Source organism: Melitaea cinxia, chromosome 14 (genome assembly GCF_905220565.1).
Source record: "Melitaea cinxia chromosome 14, ilMelCinx1.1, whole genome shotgun sequence".
In the NCBI taxonomy this organism is placed as follows: domain Eukaryota; kingdom Metazoa; phylum Arthropoda; class Insecta; order Lepidoptera; family Nymphalidae; genus Melitaea; species Melitaea cinxia.
The window spans coordinates 4001093-4027925 of record NC_059407.1 but is presented as its reverse complement, the minus strand read 5'-3'; the positions used below and the strand labels follow the sequence as shown (position 1 = coordinate 4027925).

Genomic DNA, 26833 nt, shown 5'->3' with positions numbered 1-26833 from the left:
AGTGACCCTGCTTTCTGCTCCGGGGGTTGTGGGTTCAATTTCCACTCTAAGTCTGGTCTGATATATACATATATATATATATATATATATATATATATATATATATATATATATATATATATATATATATATATATATATATATATATGTTTATTTCGCATCGCACTCAGCCTGTAATATCCCTATGCTGGGCATACGCTTCTTGCTCCACTGCGGATAGGCGGATATATTTATTTATATATGTATTATTTATGTTTGTTTATAGGAAAAAAATATGTTCCCAGGCGGCTGTTACTCATAACAAGTATCAAGTTGCTTACTTAGGAACAGACGACCGTGTGTGCATGTTGTAGACATTTATTTATTTATACAAATAGTGAACGAAAATAGAAGTAGGCGAGTGATGTGCCTACCTACAAGATATTAATGTTTTACTTTTGTACTTCCATTTATACTGTTCCATAAAATTAGATCGTCTTGTTTAAATACACTTACTTGAAACTTTTTTCCCGTTCTTTCGCCACTGAATGTTGGGTATGGGATCACCTCGTGCCGCGCAGTAAAAGGCGGCGATGCCGTTGGCGCGAACCTGCAGGTTGCGTGGCCGGATCGTGATCTCGGGCGGATCTGAAAACAGAAAAAAGAACCCTTTCAGTACGAAATAAAGTCTGAATTCGTTTGTTTGTGAGTTATAAAAATATTACCTAAACACAGATGTTTATACTTCGTGAAACGAAAGAAAACACAAAACAAATTTAAATAATAATAAATGAAACTCTGTTTACTTATACGAATGGAAATGTACACATTTTACTTCGAGTTCCTTGGGATAAAACTTCACCAAGAGACGGTCGATACTGCAAAGTTATCATTAGATCCAATTTTACTGTTAATAAATAAATTAACGACAACCCAAGATCCTCCGTAATGAAATTATCTCGGCTGTAGCCGCGTGTACAAATGTACATGTAAATTTCTAAAACGATTAACTCCTCACTTGAAAAGTTTTATCTTTCAAGATGCATAAAACTTTGAAGAAAGTTTGGATGAGGAATCGCGAATTCAGTGAAGAAAATGTATTCATGCATTATGAGTGAAAACGCTGCACTACATTTTCATTACTCGGGAGTGAGATTTATGGCATAATTTTAAAGAAAAAAGCGCATCAGGACACGAAACAATTATATTACTGAGGATACGTGAATTTTTGACTCCCGCAGCGAATACCGACGTCAAGCGAACCAGAACAAAAATGTCTAAAGGGACTTCGGAGCGAACATTGGGCCAGCGCCGCGGGGAGCGTTTGATTCCTGAACTAGAAAATGAAATCCCATTTAGTCCTCGATACGTATCCGAGGTTAATCCCAGGGGTGGCGATCCAGCAATCAATGTGACATTAATAAACGAACGTCAGTAGCTTGTTTTTGGAGACCGTCACACGGAAAGTTAAAATATTCATGGAGTGACCACCGCAGAGATTGGTACCCGATTAGAGACATCAAAAAAAGATGGATCAGCTTTCACCTCGCAAACAAAACAATCATATCGAGCTATTTCGACACACACATAATCACCGCCCCCGAAGTCCGAACGAAACTCAATTTATATTCGTGGCGACGTCACGGCGCGGACTTAATGACCGCCACTCGACGTCCAATTACAAGTCGTTGATAGCGATCTCGTTAACTATCTGAATTGTCAGGACTCAAATATTTTGCTTTTAAATCACGTCGAGCGTGAGGGAGGAGAGATGTGTGACAGATTATGTTTATTTCTCGATGGACGAGGACGGGAACGGTCACGTTTTATATGTATGTACGCGGGATTGAAACGGGCATCAGGACGTGCCGACGCAGGAATACAAATAAAAAGTCGGCTATTTTTTTTTTAACGCTATTCGCGCCAACCAAGCTGGATTAAATTACGCGAAGCCTAGACGTCGCTATGTGCGGAATTAAATTGCTTCATGGAAGCGATTTTGAGTTTTGCTCAACGGCCCCGAAGTATGAGTCGGCATTTTTTCCTTGTAAACTTGTTATTCACTTGGGGAATGGTGCAAGGTCTACCAGGAATTTTTTCACTAAAAACGTACCATCAAATTGTATCCACTTAATTTTGTCATTTGTTTAAATCGAGACTTCATAGTGTTACTGCTACAATATAACACGAAATCAGAAACACGACAGCCTTCAAAATTTAGACAGCAATGAAAATAAATGTCATGACATTAGCCGACTTATCAACATGCATACCACAATAAGTGAAGTAGAACAAACAACGGTAAAGTTCCAGCGTTCATAACTGATCAACGGGTCACTGGGTCAGTTTGTGGCCATTATCTTGCCACTTTTTACTTGAAGGCAAATAGGTCAGTAATTGCCTTAACGACTTAAAGCCTTTCCGCGTCGATTACCTTATCTAAGTATAAAAATTACGCGTCCCTACTCTAACTAGAATTTGTGATTCAAATATAAAAGGTTCGTCACTAGATATGAATTTAAAACTGTAAAACAAATACTTGACGATTCTTGTTAGCAGTCATAATATATTAATGCTTCGTTAAATATATAAAATATTTTAATTACAATTGCATGTGACATATTGTATTATGTACGAATATATGTTACGAACTTAGAAATCAGTTATACGAAGATACTATTAAATTTATTAAGATCAATTTAAGTATTTTAATGAATTTGAATATTAATCATAAATTTTTCCACTCATATTCAAAAACAAGAATAACACTACATTTTATATATATATGTAGGCTATTTTTCACATGAAATTAACGCGGGTGAAACTGCAGAGCACAACTGGTAAAATATGTAGAACACAACTGAAAACACTCAACTAAACAATTATTTCTCACTTCAAATCTGTAGTTATTCATTTATAACACACACTTTTAACTACATTGAATAATTTACCAATCTTTCTTATCACTTATATGCCAATTAACGAGCAGCAATGTTAGCCGCACAATAATTAAACAATAACTGCCTCTTAACTTACAAATTATCATATTTTTAGGACAACAATCCGGCCAATACATGACAAAGATGGCGACTGACCAATCCGAAAATTAGTTTTAACTATTCGGAAGATAGTGTCTCCATCTTTATGCTATTTTGGTACTTCAATAAATAACAATCACAACAAGAACGATATAATCTAATGAAATTACAATCAATACAATCTTATAAAATTATTAGAAACATAAATTGGAATGATGAAAGTATTTATTGGGTAACTACCCTACAAAAAGTGACCCTAAATATAGTGACTGACTAATCGTAAATGAATAGGTATGAACCATTCGGTAGATGGGCTTACCATATTTATACTGTTCCGGTATAAAGCGAATAAACAATAAGAGTAATATCGACACAAAATCCAATATTTTAATAATTGTTAGAATTACAAATTTAAATGCTAACAAACGTATATATGTTTTACATATACACAAGGTCGTCTGTTATTTATGTTGGTGACTCGATGTCTATGTTTTAGTTACACGTATATAGATGTATATGTCTGTCAGTTCATCAGTTACCCCCCGTTTATATACCCTGGAGCTCGATCCGCTTTACAACATATTTTAGCAATTTATATTTGTTTCTATAGATGGATTTTTATTATATAAATAAAAGTTTATACGAACTGCTCTTAGTGCCAATTTAAATAAAAATCTTGTTCGAAATTTAAGGGTTCGTAAATAAAACGACTCGTTATCTGAATATAGAAACCGTCATTAAATCTATTAATAGCTTACCCACAGATAGATTCTCATTCACATTGCGGTATTATTAAACAATTCAATAATCACAAAATGCAATATTCCTCTATAATCGATTCATGGGATTGCTGCCTTAATTTCATTTTACGGCTAACATTTCATTATGGCTCGAACGGGGTTAACGAATTAAGCATCAAGGGCAAGCGAAATGTCGATGAAATTATATCGATAAAGGATCACACTCAAAAAAAATATTTAATAATTTTTTAATACTTATTTTTAAAATATATTTAGCTTCAAAAATTTTATTTCTTTATTTTACTTATTCATAGTTAAATAACAATTTTTCAGTATCGATATTTCTACGTTAACAACAGCAATTAGTAGTTAAGCGCGCAAGGCCTGCATACAATGCAATCTACCCAAACAGAATTTATGACAATAATCTCGGCCACAGTGTTAGGTTAGGGTCAAATAGAAATTGGATAAAATTTATTATATCCCAGGTATTAAATTGACGCTGCATTTGCATATTTCACGCAAATAGCGCCACCTGGTGGCTGGACGTCGAACAAATTTGTATTACACTAAAAACATTTAAAGCATTTTAAATATTATCATATTTTTATTATGTTAGATAAAATTAGTATGATGGGGATTTATTATTTTTATTATCCGCTTTTAGTTAAAGCATACATTTAATAACCGATGGTCTTCGGTGTATATTAAATATATTTTACCTAATTATAGCAAGTATAACATGATTTCAAATATAATACAAGAAGTAGTATACAAGTAAATAAGCGCCTCACAGTAACAGATCTCACTATGATTTACTCCTGTATCGGGGGTCCGGAACAATACACAAGCACAAACGTCCAGACCACAGCAAACATCTGTACGGCCAAAATAAATATATGCCGAGTGCAGGAATCGAAACCGTGACTGCCAGCACAACAGCTATAGCCAGTGCTGTGACCACTGCGATACCGCGTCGACCAGATGTATATTAAAACTAGTTCATGTAGTCTGAAGCTTATGAGCTGTTAAAATAAAATAATTCAACACAGTCATGTGCTTTATATGTTTGATACAGGTTTTAATATAAACTTGGCCCTTTTCTCTCTTTCAACAATGAATATATCCTTTTCATATCATTTCAAAATTTTATAATCAAAATATTCAACATACGACTTAAACCTGTTTAAATTTTTTATTCTCAAAATGATGTTGAAATGATCCTAAAGGTTATTTTTTCACACGATGCTGAGTTTTATTTTAAACGTGACTTTTTTTTTCAAAATAAATCGAGTTCAATATCCATTAACACCGTGTAATAAATTGAACCAGATAGGTTATCAAACTTTTATCGGAGCTTTATTCGTAATTTCAATGACAATATTTTAGACCTGAGAGTTTGCGAGGTAGATCACATGACGCGTGAAATTATTTGAAAGACAGATTTTTTAAGTAAAACTTCTTTACGCGCGCTTGACTTGGGGAGTAAGCTGGTGAATGCGTGACGAGAGCGTTGCGAAAAGTGTGATCTGAGTAAGAGCCTGTGGATGTTGTTATATAATAATAACTAAAAAAAAACATTTATATGTAGCGATTTGAATGTAAAAGTAAAATGATATCGACCGTTATTGTAATACCATTCGTATAAGTGCAAGCGAATATATAAAACGTTAATTTTAATACAGATTAAAAATAATATAAGAGACTTGTTACCATTACAAAATAAGTTTTGTTCTGTCTAAAATATTCGTTCACTATGTTAGTAAAAAAAAAAAAAAAAAATTGTTAGCAGAAAAAAAGGCAGAAAGAAAGCTTAAAGATATCATTTGTCGACGATCTGATGACAAAAGTCAAAGCTCGTCGTTGTCGCCTCCATTCTGAAACAGAAGAATGTTTTATTATCTGTAAAACTTACGTGTTAGGTACTGTATAAATATATTTCCAGTATCGTTGACCGGAATGGGAGGTATCCCGATTAATGGTTCTTCTGTCACCATATCCAAGGGCAGTATTGTTCCTTCTGTGCCTTCGTCTGTCCCAGAAGAATTTTATTTTTAGGATAATAGCGGTTGTCAGCTTTTTTGTGATTCAATACAATCAAGCTTATACTAAATTTTTATAACATACCTACAGTTATTAACTTATTAGTAATTTTACTATCCCACACCTTATGTATAAATTATGTTTTTAATTTTATAACTAGTTACTAAAATATTAGTAACGTAAAAGGCATATTGTTTGCACGATATTAATATATCTAAATAGTGTAAATATATATCGGAGCAGAAAAAGTTCACACATAACTATGTAATAAGATAATAAAAATTTATAATCATATATTTCTAATTGCTAAAATATTTTTTATTAATTGCTAAGAAAAAATTGCTGTTAGAGAATTCGTACCTCTATTTTTTAAAACCGAGAGCGCCATATTGGAAATTTTGGCAATAATGACACATGCATTTAGACTTAGTTATATCTTAGGTATGTCTTTTATCAATATTTCATTCGTTTAGAATCGATACATCACATTGTTTCTAAACGAAACATTTTCAACACACAATTGACGATTTATTCAGGCAATGAGTTAGCCAGACCATGACTGAAGTCAGTTGTTAGCAGTGAATCGAACACGATTGAGTTGTCACCGGATGACGGCGAATCACTAAGTAGCTGATTGTTTGCGGTCGGGTTCACTACGCTGTATTCTATCGCTTAACACACTAAAGTAGAACGTTATAATTTCAAAATTTCTTGGTATTTCCTCAGCACCGTCGTAAGTATCAAAATAAGCCGGGTTATTTAACAAAAATAATGTTGGTATAATGTGACAACGACTGGCTGTTACACTTTGTGTTTATTTGATATTTAAAAAATAATGTCTTTGTGTAGGCTATAAAGATTGAGGCAGAGCACAGCAGGAAATATCTTGCTCAAAGTCTGGAGATGCGCGACTGGGGTAGTCCGTGCAGAAGATCACAGCTAAATAATACTGTTTTCAAGCAGTTTTGTGTTCCTGTTGGTGAGTAAAGTGACGAGAGCTCCTGGAAGGAATTGGGAATACGGTCTGTTAGGATGCCGACCCTGTTTGTCTTTTTAAAAAAAAAACTATACTACACCGCTAACTGCTTTATTTAAAAAGATTGGACACAATGTTGGAAAACTGACTTCCGAACTTTAAATTGATGTCCGATCTACTCGGGGCTCTGAGTCTAACTGACTGTTTTTTAATAAAAATAATATTAACGAAGAAACAATATAATTCAATTGCTGAGTAATGATAAAACTAAAGGAAAAATACAGTGTATAATATAAATGCTTATGAAGCTTTTATTACGTTGTAAAATGGGATATAACAGCCCCCCCCTTTTGACTGAGCTTTTTCTAAATTAAGATGAAGCGAAGTTTCGAAATAGAAAAATCATTAGAGTTCAGAAGTCATTACAAAATGTAGAAATAGAAAATAAAAATTATAGTAAAATATTGCAAAATAATTTTGTAACAGTATAAAAATTCGAACAGTTTTACAATTAAATCGTATAAAAGAAACAGAGTAAAATTTAACAAACAATTAGTAGTAGTTGTACAATTGAATAATAAAATTGTATAAAAATTAAACAAAATTGTACAAAAGAGAAATAGTAAATTTTAAAGTTACTTTTTTAATTTATTTATGAAATAGTAAAATTAGAAATTAAACTAAAATAATATAAAACACGTATTAAAAAAAAATAATGAATTTAGCAAATAACATAGTATGCTTAGCGAAATAGTAAAATTTAGCAATTACATTTATTTTAGCTTATTATAACATTTGTTAAATAAGTAAAACAAGTCGTTTTACAAAAGATTTAGGATTTAGTAAATCACATTGATAAAATAATATAGTAGAAATAGTAAAATAGCATGACATAGAAATTAAAATTTTATAGTACTTAATTAATTCATTTTTAGTACTAACAAAATATAACTTGAAAAATAAAATAGAACATGAATTAGTTATTAAGATTTCGTACAGAGGAATAGTGAACCTTGCTTACAGTTTTATAAGGTTCATAATTGTTACAATTTGGTAATGATTTTACCGATTTATTATCTTCTTCAGAAGTTGATATATCAGTCATCTCAATTGAATTTGTAATTTTAGAACTATGTTTCGATGACTTTTTATTATGACACTGATTAAATATTTGGATACAATATCTATCTTTACCTTGACGATTTCTTAAACATTTAAATAGCTTATAGGTTAAGAATAAAAATAGGAATACAATTAAAATATACGTGAATGCGGAATAGTATGAGCCATATTTAATAAAATGTGATTCATTTTGAAGATTATTTAATTCTAATTCTAAATTATCCAGCTGATGATTCGCGTATTTCAAAGAATCTAAATTAATTTTACTTAAAGAAATTGGCGTTAAATATGGTAAACTTTTATTAAATATGCTCTTTTTACAACAATCGTCTTTTGTTATATCGAAACTTATATCTATAGCTGATTTAACAGAAAATTGATAAGTAATTGTTGGCACTAGTTGAATAGTTTTAGAATAACCAATACAATTTTCAGTTAATTTGACAATGCCTGTGCCAATAATAGAATGATCAGTGATATCATCATTACATTTTATTATTAATTTATTAATATCGGATTGCACATAAATCCATCTGTTATTTTTTAATTTGTGCCATATATCGATTTGGCCGAATAATAACTTGGCGTTACATTCAGAAGGTAGAGAAAGAGTTACTTCTGTTAATAATTTCGATTCACAATTAGGATTAGTTATGCTAGACAATATAGTAATTTGTTCACAAATAGAATAGTTATTATTAATAAATTTACAATCATTTAAATTATTAAGCATAGCATAATGTATTCTATCGTCACTTAAAGCGGTATAAGAATCAGAAGGTTGGATAAGCGCAAAAGTTTGTACATGTGAGTCATCGTGAGGAGTCGGTAATGGGATATTTTTATAAACAGTGAACTTATCTGGTGTTATTAACGGAATTTGCAAACTGAAAACAATCTTATTGTTATAATAATATGAACTAAGTTTCGAAACATCAATCAATGAATGAATATTATGTATATTTAATTGAACTGGAAAGTCTAAGTGTTTGTTTATTTGATTAATATGCTTAGTTAATTCATTATAAAGACTTAAAGGGCTTATTACACTAGGGTGCAAAATATTTAACTTTGAGAATAAAATAGCGTTTAAAGTTGTATCTAGCAAGTTAGAAATAGAAAGTAAGGAACTTTCAATTATATTTAGCAAATTATTTATTCTAGAATATGAAGAAGCAAATTATTAGTTTTTGTAACTTGCGAAAATATTTCATTCATGTTATTAATTTGGTTATTTAATCTTAACTCATTCTGGTTTAATTTATAAATCGTGGCGTTAAAATTATTTATTGTTGATTTAATTATGTGAATATTATCTCGAAACAAATTGAATAATTCTGATTCACTTTTCCGACAGGATTCTATCGCGGCGTCATATTTTCTCGCGTCATCTGCGTCTAGAGTACCAAAGAAAAATTTAAGGATTTCCCCTCCAAATTCTAGAGATCTTTTGACTTTATTTGACGATTGATTATTACTTATTATATGCTCTAAAGATTGCAGTTTAATGTAATTGTATTTTATTAAAATTTCAACGGGATTTGAAAAATCTTTACATTGAGAAAATTCGTCAGTATTTATTTTTGAACAAAGGTTTAAGGTATCGTATAATAAATTTTCAATTTTATTGAGATACGGATTTAAAGATATAAGGTCTATATATGTTATGACTTTCCAATAATCGTTATAAAAATGAATATTCGTAATAGGTTCAAAATAAATTCCAGGACTATGAGATATAGGAATGATACTCGATTCAGCGTGGCTTCGGCTTCCATAGCATAAAGCTCTGAAAAATTAAAAATGAATAATTTTAAGGTGCAGAAATAGCAGGCTTAATCTCGTTTGTGTGATATTTAATATGTTTACGACCTATTTGTATCGTTACATTATGTTTATTGTGTACTTTTATGATTTTGTATGGACCTTTCCATATCGGTGATAGAGCCTTACGGAGTCGGTGATGGTATTTTACATATACTGAGTCACCAGTTTTATACGAAATTTCGCGTGAGCTAACATCATAATATTGTTTAGACTTTTCTTTGCTATTAATTATATTTTGAACAGCTTTTTCCCTACTAACACGCATTCGATATTGCAAAGATCGAATATATTCATTGTAAGTTGTATTGTTATTGGTTTCATATAGAGAATTAGGAATGTTAGGTTTATGACCATATAATAATTCATAAGGGGTGAAATTAGTAGTGCAATGAGGGGTAGTATTAATAGCTAGTATTGCGGTAAATAAATAGCAATGCCAATCGTTCTGGTTTTCGTTTACGAATGATTTTAAATATTCTTTTAATGTAGCATGTGTGCGTTCTAGAGCTCCATTTGTTTGTGGATGATAAGGTGTAGTAAATAAGGCTTTAACTTTTAGGATTTGAGTTAATTCTTTGAATAATTCAGACGTAAAACAAGTACCTAAATCCGTTAAAATTGTTTTAGGGAAACCGAAAAGAGACATAAAATGTACAAGATTTCTGGCTATTTCTTCACTGGTAGCCGTGACCATGGGATAGGCACTAGAAAATTTCGTTAAGTCATCTTGTAGTGTAAGGATAAATTTAAATTTTTGATAACCTGCTTCAGGTAAGGGACCAACGATGTCGAGAGCTAAACGTTCAAATGGTTTAGTGGAAGTAGAAGTTATCTCCATTGGAGCCTTATTGGACATTCTCAATGGTTTATTAATTTGACATAATTGACATTTCTTTACATAATCTACGATATCAGAGCGCATACCTTTCCAGTAATAGGCAGCTTTAATTCGATTATACATACGATTTGACCCTGGGTGACCTGCAATAGGTGAGTCATGATTTTCTTTTAAAATTTTAGGGATTTCCACGGGAGTAGGATAAATTAGTTGGTTTTTATATATATGGATTTTGATATTAGTATTATGGAAAATATAAGCAATCATGTTATATATTTTAATATAAGCTAGTTTAGAAAATGGATCTGAAAAATCCGATAAAGCGAGATCTGTAATATCAGGATTTTCAATTACAATTTTATTTCTAAGTTTTATTAGTAAATTGTAAATATCTTTAAATTTAGTTTCTTCATAATGATGAACTTTAGTAAACAGAAAATAGTAAGATTTATTCTTATCATTTACGCATTGAATTGTAAAAGGTTCGCGTTCAGAATTTAATAAGTCCTCGGGCTTTTCTAACTGCGCTAATATTTCTTCACAGTGAGGTATCGATGAGTCGAAATCTAAAGAGACGGGACACACAATGATTTTTTGTTTAGATAAATGTAATCCTTCTGTGCATTCCAAAATTATAGTATTCGAAGTAGAAAGTTTATTAGTAAATTGATCCTTAAAATATTTTTCATAACTAGAATTATTTAAAGTATTAATATTTATAACATTGACGGGACAGCGAGATAACGCGTCGGCGTTAGAGTTAAGGCGACCTTGTTTATAAACGATTTCGTAATCATACTCTTCGAGTTTTAGGCGCCAACGAATGAGTCTACTACCCGGATCTTTAACGTTAAATAACCATACTAATGGTCTATGATCGGTGACAATTTTAAATTTGTTACCATAAAGATAGGGACGGAACGTCTTGACTGCGAATAAAATTGCTAAAAGTTCTTTTTCAGTGGTCGAATAATTACCTTCAGGACGATTTAAAGTACGTGACGCGTAAGCTATCGGCTTATCTTTACCTACAGGACCTTGGGATAAAACTGCTCCTACGGCGTAATTACTTGCGTCCGTGGTTACTATAAACGGTTGAGAAAAATCTGGGTATTGAAGCAGCGGGGCATTAATTAATTTTCCTTTCAAAACATCGAAAGCAATCTGTTGTTCCTGAGACCAGTGAAAAGTTGCGTCTTTTTTTAATAAAGAAGTAAGTGGTTTAGTTAATTTGGAGAAATTTTCGATAAATCGGCGATAATAGCCTACTAGACCTAAGAAAGACTTAATTTCTTTAGGATTTTTAGGAACTGGGAATTGTGAAACGGCCTTTACTTTATCAGGATTTGGGGAAACACCTTTGTCGGTGATAATATGGCCAAGGTAAGTGACTTCGTGTCTTAGAAACTCGCATTTGTCTGGCTGAAGCTTTAAGTTAAATTGGCGAAATTTGTCGAATACAAGTTTTAATTTAATCATGTGATCTTGTAAATTTTGACTGTATATTATACAATCGTCTAAATAAATATAACAATGTAAGCCTTGTAACCCTGATAATACGGTATTCATTAGCCTTTGAAACGTGGCTGGGGCATTTTTTAACCCAAAAGGCATTCTAGTAAACTCGTAGTGTCCAGACATGCTTGAATTTGTGCTTATTGTGAATCCTGTTTTTGGGGCATCTTTGGGACATGTCTTTAACTGATGGAAACCACTTGTAAGATCCAGAGTACTAAAATACTTGCAATGACCTAGTTGGTCAAGAATGTCGGTGATAAGAGGTAGTGGATAAGTTTCGGAAACAGTGACGTCATTAAGGCGACGGTAATCAATTACTATTCTCCACTTTTGTTTGCCAGAAGCATCCATCTTTTTCGGAACTACCCAAACCGGGGCGCTCCACGGCGAAATAGAAGGTCGGATAATGTCTTGGTCCAACATCTTTCGAATTTGGGAATCGACTTCCTCTTTGTGGCACTCGGGAAACCGATAAGATTTGACATGAATAGGAGGTGCATCACCTGTATTAATAGTGTGTTCAATAGCATTCGTGAAGGTTAAGGGTTCACCGTCTATATGAAAAATATCTGTATATAAAGAACAACACTCTAAGAGAGCTTTTCGCTCTTCATCATTTAGATGTGAACAGCGTATAAGGCTTAAAACTTTATTTGCACGATCAAATTTATTACTCGAAATAGAATTAATTTTAAAACAAGATTCCGAATCGAAACAATCTCGTTCAATTGGCGTTAACTTTACATGATAATTCTTTACTTCAATATCATTTTCAGTTGTATTTAAAATAGAAAGATTTATTTTCTTATTTGGTTTTACCTTTACTATACAATTAGCGACATAAACACCTTCACTTAAGGTGTGATTTAATACGAGAGCTTCATTGTTATGATATAAGTCGGGCGAGTAATTTGATACAGTGCACTCGATAACGGCTTCAGCACGAGCCGGAATGATATAAGTTGGCTGTGTATAGATAATCGGAATAGAATGATTCATTATAGTCATAAATTTAGAATAATAATTAATATTTGACTTAAAATAATTGCAAAAATCACTACCGATAATTCCATCATAATGATTTAAATTAATATTATCTTTTGTTACGTGAAATTTATATTTAAATATTTCGTTAGAGATATTAAATTCCATTTGAAAAGTTCCTAATGTTTCCACAGGATTTTCAGAACTGTTAATTCCTTTTAATTTGACAATTTCATTCGATAAATTTGGTATTTGTAATAGACAAGAACCTTTTATAATACTGATAGATGATCCTGTATCGACAAGGAAACACAATTTATTCGAGGCAAGTTTCGAATTTAAGTAAATATGAGGTAAAGACACCTTTTTGCTATAATTATTAATTTCATAAATAAGTTTGGATTTGCAATTAGTATTTAATTCACATGTATGTATCGTAGTTTTAATATTAGAGTTAGTATTTTGGGCATTATTTTGGCAATTAATTTTACCACTAGAAATAGTAGAATTAAGTTCATTTGATCGAGAGTTATTTAAGTTAGGTTTGAATGATATATTCTTAGAGTTAGTAACATTTTGACACTTATGGTGATTAGTTTTGCCTTGAAAAATAGTAGGACTCGGCTCTTTTGGCTGAGATATAGATTTAGTAAAGTTAGTAGGATTCAACATTTTTTGTTGAAATTTAGATTTAGTAGAGCAAGTAGGACTCAACATTTTTGGTTGAGATTTAGATTTAGTAGAGTTAGTATGACTCAACACTTTTGGTTGAGATTTGGATTTAGTAGAGTTAGTAGGATTCAACATTTTTTGTTGAATTTTAGATTTGGTAGAGTTAGTATGACTCAACACTTTTGGTTGAGATTTGGATTTAGTAGAATTAGTAGGATTCAACATTATTTGTTGAAATTTAGATTTAGTAGATTTAGTATGACTCAACACTTTTGGTTGAGATTTGGATTTAGTAGAGTTACTTGTAATAGGATTCAACATTTTGTGTTGAAATTTAGATTTAGTAAAATTAGTAGACAAGTTAGAATATGGCGTGTCCTTATGACCTTGAATGGATTTTGGCAGACACGGAACCAAAATCCTTTTTAATTTAAATCTTCATGACGATTAATCGATTGAGAATCATTTATATAATTATGTGATTCGTTTTCACATGTATGTGCACCGGCAATATTAGAATTAGCATTTGACGTGTCATGTTGCACGTTGCTTGTATTCACACGGCGTTTCATATTAAATTGACGCTTGCGACATTCCATGATCGTATGACCGACGTGTTTACAATAATTACACGTTTTATTATAAAATATATTAGAGTTTGTATTTAAATTATTTTTTGGATTAATGTGAAATAGTTTTCGCGAATATTTAGGCTCTTTATTTTTATAGCAATCTGAGGAACTATGACCTATCTTATTACATAATGAACACTGTTTCTGAGGTCTTGAATTAATTTTGTATAAATTAAATAATTTTTCCTCGTCAGTTGCGTATTGTATCGCATCACTGAGAGTTAGAGGGTTTTTACACCTAACGATATTAGAAATTGAAGGGTTAAGCCCTAATAAAAATGAATTTAAAGCAAGGTCTTCCATGGCAGCTATACGGCCAGGGAGCTCGCTCTCGTCCTTACAGCTATAATGGATATCTGAATGTATTCGCGTTAAAATTTGCTCTATCCTTAATGAATATTTTGTTACGTCTTCATTTGGCAATTGTTTAGAATGTTGTAAATCAGACAATAAATGAGTCGCATGTTTCTTTTCTCCGAATGTAGACCTTAGAAATGTTTTTAAGTCTGACCAATTTGAAAAATGTTTTAAACTGCATGCAACCTGAGCTTTACCTTCTAACTGCGATAATATGAATTTACATAAAATTTGTTGTTGGTCTGAATTAGCCAGTGACATCGCATTCTCACAATTGGTGAGAAATGCAGGGAGTGATTCTCTATCCCCACTATATGATTTGATAAATTTTGTTAAAAAGGATAAAGTTATTTTTTCAGACATTTCGGTTCTTTTTAGTGATTCCGCTTTAAGAGACATTAGCTTTAAATACTATTATGTATGCTGAGCTTATAATAGGACAAAAAAAAATACAAGAAGTACAATATGAATATATGAAATGCTTAAATCTTAAATTAAGTAGATTTAGAGTTTATACGATTTAGAACACTGATTTAGAACACTGATTTATAAAACTCTACTAATTTGAGCACTTTTAGCTCTTAAAACTTTTTGATTTACTTAATACTTTATAAATATCACAAAACACTTACAAGAAGACGGCAATACACACTCGCATGTCGTCGCGTGGGAACCGGTGTCGCGTTGCTGTGACGTCTCTCGTAACTGGAGCGGATGGAATTTTTCTTGGTGTGGTGAGCTAGACCTGGAGACCCGGAGATTTGGAGCGGGCTCAGACGATATGCTGAGGCTGACCATCGTCCTGGATGCAGTAGCTGGAGCGGGCTCACGCTTAAGAGCGGAGGCTGATCGTCGTCCTTTGAGCGGCTGGAGCGGGCTCACGCTTAAGAGCGGAGGCTTATCGTCGTCCTTTGTAGTTGACGCAGGCTTAACCTTTGGTCAAGGCTTACTGTCGGTCAAAAATTAAGGGTGGCTCTGTTCGGATACCAGCGTCTGTTATTTGACTCTATGTCGTCAGACTTCTCTGGTATCCCACTTCTGACACCAATTTGTTAGGATGCCGACCCTGTTTGTCTTTTTAAAAAAAAAACTATACTACACCGCTAACTGCTTTATTTAAAAAGATTGGACACAATGTTGGAAAACTGACTTCCGAACTTTAAATTGATGTCCGATCTACTCGGGGCTCTGAGTCTAACTGACTGTTTTTTAATAAAAATAATATTAACGAAGAAACAATATAATTCAATTGCTGAGTAATGATAAAACTAAAGGAAAAATACAGTGTATAATATAAATGCTTATGAAGCTTTTATTACGTTGTAAAATGGGATATAACAGGTCGACAACGAGCTTTCAATGCTTTTGGTGTTGCAGACGCCTTATAACCTATGGTAGTCACTTCTTATCACCACTATATATGCTTGTTTGCCGACCTAATTATATAATTAATGTATAAAAATACATTCTTGATTCATTTTTATAAAATAGTCTGCAATGTATTGAAACTTATGTTAAGATATTGATCGTAAAGTTAACTTAAAAGCAGGTACTTAAATGAAAGCAGGAGTTGAAATTAAACTCGAACTTTTGTCGGTTAAGTATCAATATTAAATGAGAGCAAGAGCGTTTGGTTCACTGACCTTACTGAAACTATTTTAGTTTCTATGTGACATTTTTGTAACTTAACTAGGGTTATTTTTTCGTGTGTAGGCCTGTAGTTATTTTATTGTTAAAGTTAGATCATCAGATGGCAGCGACCTATCTTCCGGTCCTACTTTTCGGTAGTTTCACTTCTGCCGTGTGTAAATTTCACACACACACACACACACACACACATACACACACAATTTCTTCATTAATTTATATTTATTAGGAAAACACAGGTTCGTTCATACATATGTATTATTATTAATAAACGCTTCACACTCAACGGATTATTACATATGTATAATTAACTATTATACTATACATATTATACTAATTAACTATTCACAAAAAATATGATTTTTATATAATAAAACTTTATGAAAGGACGGTTAACGTTTGTTACCGTCTTGTTATTGTAGCGTCACACAGTTGTAAATAGGTAATATATTAATAACTTCGTGTGTTGTTTTTAAAAAGTTCATTTATGAAATTCTTACTCTAATTCTTTAACAAAAAATTATGGAAAATTATAATATAGCTGTACTGATTAATCTTTTTAAAATCTCTTTAAAGTTGTGTAATGAAAAAATGAAAGAAAGATAGCAAACAATCAAAATATCAACCAGACAAAAAAACCTGCACATAAATTTATTTATATTACTACAATATGTCTAAATATATAATTTTTTACGCATGAACCAAATATTACATCACATTCAAGGCGTTACGAGTATAATTTATATTAAAAAAAATCATGACCTGACTTTATCTATTGAGTAGTTAATATTAATCTGATAAAAATCAAGACTCAACAACAGTCAAAATAGTAAAACATAATGATGACAATAACGTATAATTAGGTTTATTTCCTGAAGCAATCTCTTACAGCCAATTAGATTCTTACATAAATAAAAATATTTTTACTTACGTTCGAGTGTAGTCCGCCCACACAAAATTTTTAATAAATATTTTATGTTCATGTAAAGAATAATAGGTACTTACGTAAAACGTACGTAGGTTACGTTAGTTTAATTAAAGGCCTTTTAAAAATAAATGTTTTTTTACTTAAACATACACGTTTAAAATATTCCTATTTCTAATTAATACTTTATTTTTTGACAATCCTACTTCGATTCTAATATTATATTAATTATATAAAATGACGCAAGACTTAACAAATCCTTTAAAAAATTAAGTATATGAATAAGTAAACGCTTCAAACTCACATGAATATATAATACACATTCAAGAATGTATATTTATAATTTAATAAGCGATCTACCTTATGTTACCATTTTAAGTATATAAGTACGTAGCATTTCTAGCTCTTGCCCCAAACGTATTCTATTCTTATACATATATCATTTCAGTCTCTTGCAGTCCACTGCTGGACGTAGGCCTTCATAAGTTTGCGCCAAAAATGGTGCGAACTCATGTGTGTTGCCTATAGTCACCAGGCTGGGCAGGTGACCGCAGGGCTGGCTTTGTCGCACCTAAGACGCTGCTGCCCGTCTTCGGCCTGAGTATTACAAAGCCAACAGTTGCATGGTTATTCCGCCATCGGTCGGCTTTTTAAGTTCCAATGTGTAAGTGGAACTGTGTTATCCCTTAGTCGCCTCTTACGACACCCACGGAAAGAGAGGGGGTGGCTAAATTCTTAGATGCCGTAGCCACACGGCATTATAGAATTTATTTATACATATATAACAAACCATAAATCAACCTATTGTAACAGCCGTGAAAAACCGAATATACGATGCGGTATCGATACAATAAATAAACATCGTAGCATCGATTATTATTGAGAGATTTATATCTCGGCGTGAAGAGCTAGGTCATTATTCATACGTCCATTGTTAAAGAACGCCAGAGGCTGGAGGTTGCTCTTATCTTGAAAGCGGAAACGTTTTAAGCGCTGTTAATCTTAAAATTTTAATAATAATACTGCTTTATCGATACCTTTGTTAAATAATAAAATATTTATATACTATCCCTTCTAGGTAGAGGGAATAATAACGAGGTAATAATCAAAAGCCTGAAGAATAATGTTTCATTCGACAATTAAATTACAAATAATGACCATTTGATAAATTGAAGTGTGGGAATAAAAACAAAAACCTCGTAGTACCTCGACCTTACAGAAGATCACAGCAAAATAATACTGTTTTCAAGCAGTATTGTGTTCCTGTTGGTGAGTAAGGTGACCAGAGCTCCTGGGGGGATTGGGGATTGGGTCGGCAACGCGCTTGCGATACTTCTGGTGTTGCAGGCGTCTATAAGCTACGGCAATCGCTTACCATCAGGTGAGCCGTACGCTTGTTTGCCGACCTAGTGACATAAAAAAAAAAAAAAAAAAAAAACCTTTATTACATAAATTTTTTTTAATCCTTGGTAGATTAGAGCCGTGTTACAGCTTCAAAAATGAAAAAAAAAAAACACATAGTTCTACATTTTTATTTATCCATATTACTAATATTAGTTGTAAATGACATCAAAACGACGAAAGTGACCACGACAGGAACGTAATAAAAATAGTAGTTGAGAACTTCCTCCTTTTTTGAAGTCGGTTAAAAATAACGAAGACGTCCTCTTAAATGTAAAAAAATGACCAGGACTTTTCAATTTTTGTGTAACTTATTTTATTACAAAAGCGTAAAATGAATACGATAAAAACTATATACGCTTTTTTAAACTTTGTTTTATTTGTAAAAAGGGCAATAAAACTCGTTTTTAACGTGTGAGAAAACTTCCTCTCGTTTCCAGTGAAAGAATTCAACTGTTTTCACAGTTTTTAGCTCTCATTTGCATTCAAATGCCGGAACTGGAGTGTTAAACATTTTATGCAATCATGTTTTGGTTGCCAACATTATGAAATAGCACGTAATGAGAGTAACAGCGCGAACGATATATTTACGTTGTTTAAGAAAATACTACGCTATGCATAGAAATGTTACCCAATTTTTCCATTGTTTGCTGTTTATATACAATTATTCACCATTGTTTGAGCTACGCGTATTAAATGTTATAGTAATATTATATGGTTTTTGGTTATTTTTAAAGCGTATGTGTAAGTATGTGTTTTGCGTTTATAAATTGTTTATAAATTGTTAATAAATATATGTACAACGATTACATGTTTGTGATATTGTTTCTTTGAGTTAAAAGGAATGTACATATATATTATATTCAACTTTTAATATATTATATTTAATATATTTTTGGTGTTTGTTTGTGCGTGTGCGAAATTAATAACTTTTTAATTAAATAACTGAAAGAATTTTTCAAATTGGCCCAATATTTCCTGAGATTAGCGCGTTCAAATAAACAAACAAACTCTTTAATTTTATAATATTAGTATAGATAAACATTAAACGAACGAAAATTTCATTAGCGGAGAAATTGAGTTTAGTCTGAACTTATAATAATTTTAGACTAAACACAATATCTCCCGTCATAAACAATTCCTTTTTACCGTCGACTCATTTATTTCTTTAAAAAGCGAGAAGATAAGTAAGTGGTCATGATCATAACTCAGGGAACGTCATATTTCACCTTTTAAAGACTTTCACGAAAGGCACTAATGAATGGGGAAAAAATATGGTGAGATTACACTTTCGGCAAGACATCGAAATAAAAACTAGCCGGCTCATATAACATTACTATTTTTAGACTCGTATCGCTTTGCGGTTTCATCCGGTAAAGCTTCCATACATCTAAGACATATAAATTCAAGATTGCTGTTCAAAACGCATTTTACACAACTATTTTGTCATAGTGGGATCTTTTCTAATAAACGAACTTGTTTACGGATCTTTTTACCATCCCTTATTCCGGAGATTACCAAGTTCAAACAAGCCCTTTAGTATTATTATAGAATTTTCGCAGGCAAAAAACTGATTGGGTAACAAAGGTGACCTTAATGTATCGCGTTCAAAGTGACGTAACGTCATGAGAATAAACAAGGACTCACAATGGCCGGCGAACAATAGAGTACCTCAAAGGACATCTGTGGTGAAAAACGACGAGAAGAGGAAAAATAGTCACAGTTTCCCGGACGAGATATATAATAGTGGCGTTTAAATAGTCTGAAATATGCGGATTTAATGAGTGCGGAATGAATGTGCTGTGTTTTTTGTTACAACTTTCATAGTGTGATTCGCATTCTTTGATATAAAAATATAATATGCTATATTACATGTATAACCAATTATGACGTATTAAAAAAAAACAGTAACTATTAATATGAAGCGTAATTGATGTATCATAATGCCAATTAAAACGTTACTAATAATTTGTAACAAACAAACGACTTTGTTTGTTTTGTTTCGTACAAGCTTAGCAATATTTTTAAATTACAAAATGTATCACATAACAAGACACTTCACGGTAAAGATCTAAGAAAATTCAAATAAGCGTGTGAGCTGGGGTAAAGGATTTCCATACATACAAGAAAACGGCGCATAAATCAGAACCATCGTATGAAACTAATAGAGCCGTCCTCGAAGACCATTAAGCACGAGCCACGGCCTTCATTGGGTCAATTTCCGGGGATGATCGACAGCGGTAGGGCTTTTTCGATGGAAACTTTTACGAAATAAATATTTTATTATACTGTTTTTCTTTTCAAACCTGATGGTAAGCCATTACCATGGCTTACAAGCGCTTAAAACACTAGAAGCATTGTAAGCACGTCAACCATACCCTCGTGTCATCATAGCAGAATATGGTTCATCAGAATTGATTATTACTAAAATTCACATTAAGAGCCATTTCACAAAAATCGGTAACAATCCGCGAAATTGTAATATTTTGACGTCGTTAATCTCAGTGTTGGATGCAATAATGTAATTTATATTCTTGAAATATAATAGAGCAACCTTTGTTGTAGTCCATAGTCAGATCAGAATTTTGATTTATATTATGTGTATAAAATTATTAACCTTTTCATCAGCCTCCTCCCTGGGTAAACGGTCGCAATGTATACTTTGAAGTCCTACTTTTCAATAACCTCTACGTTGAAACCATTTTAAAAAAATATCATAATATGTGGAATATAATTTTGTTGTCCACTATCATAGATTTTTATTCCATTTGTATCTCTATTAAACGATAAAAAAAATTTAAAGTTACGAATATTTTCCAAATAAGTACAATTTTAAAAGCGATATTTCTCTTAGAAAACTAAGAAATTTTAACGAACTATCTTCATCAAAGTAAACTTACATCATTAAGGAATACAAAAAAAATAATTTAAAGATGTAATTATTTTTAATACATTTTATATTAAATAATAAAAAGATAGTATATATTGCCATGCATCAAGCCCGGTAAATCAGTCGAGCGCTAGCGCTCTTAGAGGTAAGGTCCACGCCAAATTCTGCGCAGCCGTCTCTTTCGCTCACACGCGCCAAGCGCCTGTTGTTATAGCGGATAAAACGCATTTGATACTTTCATAATAAAATATAAATAAAATAAACATATTACGAAAATGACTGTAAAATAATATAATGATAATTTCTGTAAACAAATGTATAATTTAATTTTCTTTTCTCACACTATCAATACAAATAGGCATTTCAATCTGTTTGTCTTGTTATTTGTTAATTAATATGTTTGTCGGTGTCGATGTCATTAAATGCTTTTTTATTCATATCGTAAATATTAGATTCATTCGTAAACTGAAAAAACTAAATCAATTTAAAAAAATTGTTTCATAAAATTGATTTTTTTAATTTTATTTTAAATTAATTGACTGTTGTTATATAACATACTTGAAATTTTTAACAAATTAATTATGTAAAAAACATTTTATACCATAGTTATAATTTTTATTATACATCAGAAAATGATCACGATGGTCTTTTGGTTGTCACACTATACGTACTAGCACAAAGATCGCGCGGCTCGTACGATTCGCGCGATGCGACCAAATTTACCTAAACTTGCAGAGCGTAAAATTGTGAAATGGCTCTTAAGAGAAAAAATAAGAAGATTATGTAACTGGTCCGAAATGTCGATTAAGTCATCTCAAAATTATATTGTTGTTTGTGTGGTATCTGCTTTTATCTTTTGAGAATAAAGTACATATTCAGTTAAGTTTCACATGGCCTACTTGATTATATTGGCTTTCAAAACAACAATGAAAACATATTAAACCCCTTTTTAACCGACTTCAAAAAAGGAGGAGGTTACTCAATTCGACGGTATATATATTATTTTTTGTGTATGTTCGGGAATAACTTCGTCGTTTACGAACCGATTTTGATAATTCTTTTTTTTTGGAAAAGAGATATCCCAAGTGTGGTACCATGACGAGGAAACCAGGATACGATAATAGAATCAAAGAGAAATCAAGGGAAACCCTCGAAAATCGTAGTGACGACTAGTGCGTTTGTTAATTTTTTTCGTCTTGTCGATGTAATTGAAGTCGGTTTTTTTTCGTTTGCGAGCAAACACAGTTATTTCTGAATTTTTTTCAAGTGTGTATTATTCATATCTTAGTGATTTTCTAATCACTTTTTAGGTTATCTTATTGTACACCTTTTGATATTAAGAGGAAGGTATTACGAATGATAAAAAGACGAATACAAAAATAACCATTGAGTATCAAATAAAAACCTTAGCCTGGTTTCCATTCCATACAATTATAAATGGAATACAAAGAAAAAAATATTTCCATTAAACAAGCTCGTTATTGTTTCCCTGTATCTACAAGGAGTATCGTATGTGGCTTTATTTCAACCCGACTCACGTTCTACCATCTTATGATTTCATTACGTTAAAAAAGAAACATATAGTCGATTTAAGCTCGGTTCCTGGGCACAAAAAAGTTTTTAACCGACTTCAATAAAAAGTAGGAGTGTTTTAAATCGACTGTATTTCATTTTTTATGCGTGTTGCGTTATAATTTTTTATTTGGTATACTGACTTCGATGATTCGTTTGTTATTTCAAAGCTTGTCTTGTACTCTCATTTAAATAGTGCGAGATTTGACGTGTGGTTTTTGAGTTATGCCTGTAAATAGTTTATTTTAAACATGTATTTGCAATACTTTTTAACACATATTCACAGGCTTTCCTAATTCACATATAGGTATAGTACAATAATAAAAATATATATAATAAACTAAAGTTTATAAGCATTACGTAGATTCGTAAACTTTGATATTTTCCAAAGAATTGTAGCTACATAACGACTGTCGTAAGATAGTCTCGTCTTGTGTATGCAAAGTAACGCCCCTATTTCCCTAAGCCACTCCGTCACAATATTCAAGTTTACTGAATAATGTTAGGTTTACTTTATATGTGCAATCAACTGCAGTGTAGGTGTCGCATTGTTACGTTGTTCATACCTATTTTACCTTTAACGATGCTAATACGCACTCGAACTGAGGTGTAAGATGTGGAAGCTACACAATGTATGGAATTTAGAATATTTTTGGGTATTAATAATATTATTACTTGATAAATTTTGGACTCATACTTAGCTCTAAAGGCTCCATTATATGTCTATGTTTTGTTATAAATTGTAAAATTTCAATGTACATCGATATATACGCATATGCTGCTGCTTTATAAGTTGAGCACGATTTTTCTACCATTTGTAATGTTTGTACATAATATATGTATTGAAAAATAATAATAGTTAATTTTCCATTAGTAAAGAGCTGTTATTTTATACAGCGATTTTTTTTTTAAATTAATTAGGTCGACAAAGAAGCGTACGGCTCACCCGATAGAAAGTGGTTACCTTAGCTTATAGGCTGACCCTATCCCCATTCTGCCCCAGGAGCTCTGGTGACCTTACTCACCACAGAAACACAACACTGCTTGAAAGCAGTATTGTTTAGTTATGATCTACTGTAAGGTCGAGGTACAAGGTACTTTCCCAGTCGGGCTGCTTTAGATTTTGAGCAGGATATTTTCTACTGTGTATTCAGTAAATGTATAAAAATATAATAAAGATAGTAATAAAATTAATAAACTACAAAATACATTTAAAATAAATAATATAATTTATTTTCTTGATTGAGTATGCCTTTTACGTGAAAAAAGTTTTACTCAGAATATTATAACATTATTCTTAAAGCACGAACAATTTCTTACAAACTAACTTAAATAAATAACTTATTTACAAAGTTATAATGTTGGTTAGAGAAGAACTGACGACGTCCAACTTTTTCATACTGGCAACTTATTTATACTTATTTTTTTCTCATATTTGCCACCGTAATTTAATCTAATACTTTGTTAATTTAACTGTATTTGTTTTATTATATAAGTGTGTGAGTGTTTTACTAAACATTAGATTTGTTACTCGATTTGTCTTAGGACTATCCTAACATAATATATAGCGAGTCTTAATACATTTTGAAACTTGTTAAAATAAAACTGCACATTCTTATACCTCGATTTTATATAACCATCTTTATTCTAATATAAAAAAAAAAACTTTTATAATTGTATACCAATATTTTTTAAGATTTGACCATTTAGAAGAACTACAAACTTTTTCATTTTATTATATTAATGCAGACATTAAAATAATTTAGCATATAATATAGCAATAGAAAAATGGTTGAACTTACAGTTTTCCCTAATCTACACTGTAACAGCATTGCGAATTTAGCTCAATACTTCTACTATACTGACAAAGAGACCCTTGTGCAGTATTCAACCTAGCTCACTTCAATTCAAAATAAAATTCAGTAAATATCACAGCAGAAATTCTTATAATTTATGTATCTCAAGTAAAGTAAACCTCCAAACAAAGTGGCAGAAGAAAGCTAGTGTTTTTGTAAATAAAACAAACATATCGTCCTTGTAACACGAACAACGTGTCGGCTGTTTATTGTCACAATAAAAAGCGATGGCGTGAATATGAAATATACTTTATATTTTATATAAGGCTTCTTCACTTTGTAGGTAAAGCGAAAGAAAAAATACTGACCTAGAGTTATATTGTATAGAGCGAATCGCGTTTGTAGTAGAGTTTGTGTGGGTTTACATTTCTTTACAAAATGTCATAAGCGTTAAAGCTTTATAAAGGTTAAATTTAATTTTGAAAAATTTTTCAAGTTAAAGTTTTAACGTTACTTTTATCGAAACAGAGGCAACGTAAATGTCATTTTTGATTATAACACGAATTTTAACATGATACTCAAAGCCTACAAAACCTTTTTTTAACTCCGATAAAACACAGATAAAAAAAATGTACGAGTATAAAAAAATATATATACATATTAAAAATACGAATAAACACAACGCTCCGTCCCACGTGAAGACTTTTGCATTTAAACATATGAACGTATACGGGTTATAAAGGCGTGACAAGATTTTCTGCTTACCATAAATAATATGACACTGAAGTACCGGGGCATGTAGGTACACTCGCTGCCAAAATTACTTTTGTGCATTAATTTTACGCTAGTTTTATATAAAGCAACAATGACGGCGACTGAAGAAGATGCATTTTGATGCGCTTTTGCTATTTTGAAACTGAATAATATCTGACCTTTTTAACGACAAACAAAGGCTGGCTTTTAAGTTTATTTTGGTCTTTTTATATATATTTACTATATATATGTATTTGATTTTATACGTATTATTTAATTTTGTTTTGTTTATAATTTTTATTATCAACTAAGCTATGTGAATGAAGCACAATTACATTTAACCGCGATCAAATGCGGTTAGTAAATAAAAAAAAATAAATAAAAAAAATAAATTAGTAGTAGGTGTAGTAAATTGCATCTAAATTAGTGTGTTGTTTACAATTTATATGCACATGTATTTTAACTATAATATCCAATACCACATTGAAATTTTTGCTTGATTGTTATTTATTCATACATTGATGAGTAATTAGATACCTTATTCTGTTTTATTATAAAGGAATATAATGATAAATAGAAATATATTAGGCAATTAAAAAAATCTCGATAAAAAGGTTAGATTATTTTGACATTAGGAACGTAAAAAAATAACAGACATAAGCACAATGTTATCTATTTTGATTTATTTATAAATTGAAGTGTAATTAACCCCAGTCAGCCCCATCATGTTTCCGAATATTTCCTATGTATGATACGAAAAGTAGACATCAGAAACTTGAACATAACTAAAATTCCGATCCGAATAAAACAAACTAGGTTATACTGAAGTTTCAGTGAAAAGTGGATTTTGATTCCTGCTAAATCAACTTACGGATGAGCCGTATATTTATAGCTACTATATGATTTTATTACTTATGTTTTTGATATTATGTATATATCTGTATAAAAAGCTTTTTTAAATTTTTATATACTCGCACAAATATAATCGTAATTAGCTCTATGGTCACAGACACATTGATTAAAAGTAAACTTATACATTTTCATCATCGTCATCATCATTTCAGCCTTATACGGTTTAGTGCTGGACATAGGCCTCCATAAGTTCACGCCAAAAATGGCGCGA

The 26833-nt window shown here is 31.5% G+C and overlaps 1 protein-coding gene across 1 annotated transcript in view; it reads right to left on the bottom strand.

The window, feature by feature from the left end:
• LOC123659849 (tyrosine-protein phosphatase Lar) overlaps positions 1-6188 on the bottom strand; it is a 122754-nt gene extending 116566 nt beyond the window's left edge. The window contains exons 1-3 of the mRNA XM_045595015.1: positions 6161-6188; positions 5673-5789; positions 496-627 (exon numbers count right to left, since the gene is read on the bottom strand). Coding sequence (XP_045450971.1) covers positions 496-627; positions 5673-5789; positions 6161-6188 — 277 coding nt within the window. The remainder of the gene's footprint in view (positions 1-495; positions 628-5672; positions 5790-6160) is intronic.
• Positions 6189-26833: the final 20645 nt, after the last annotated feature.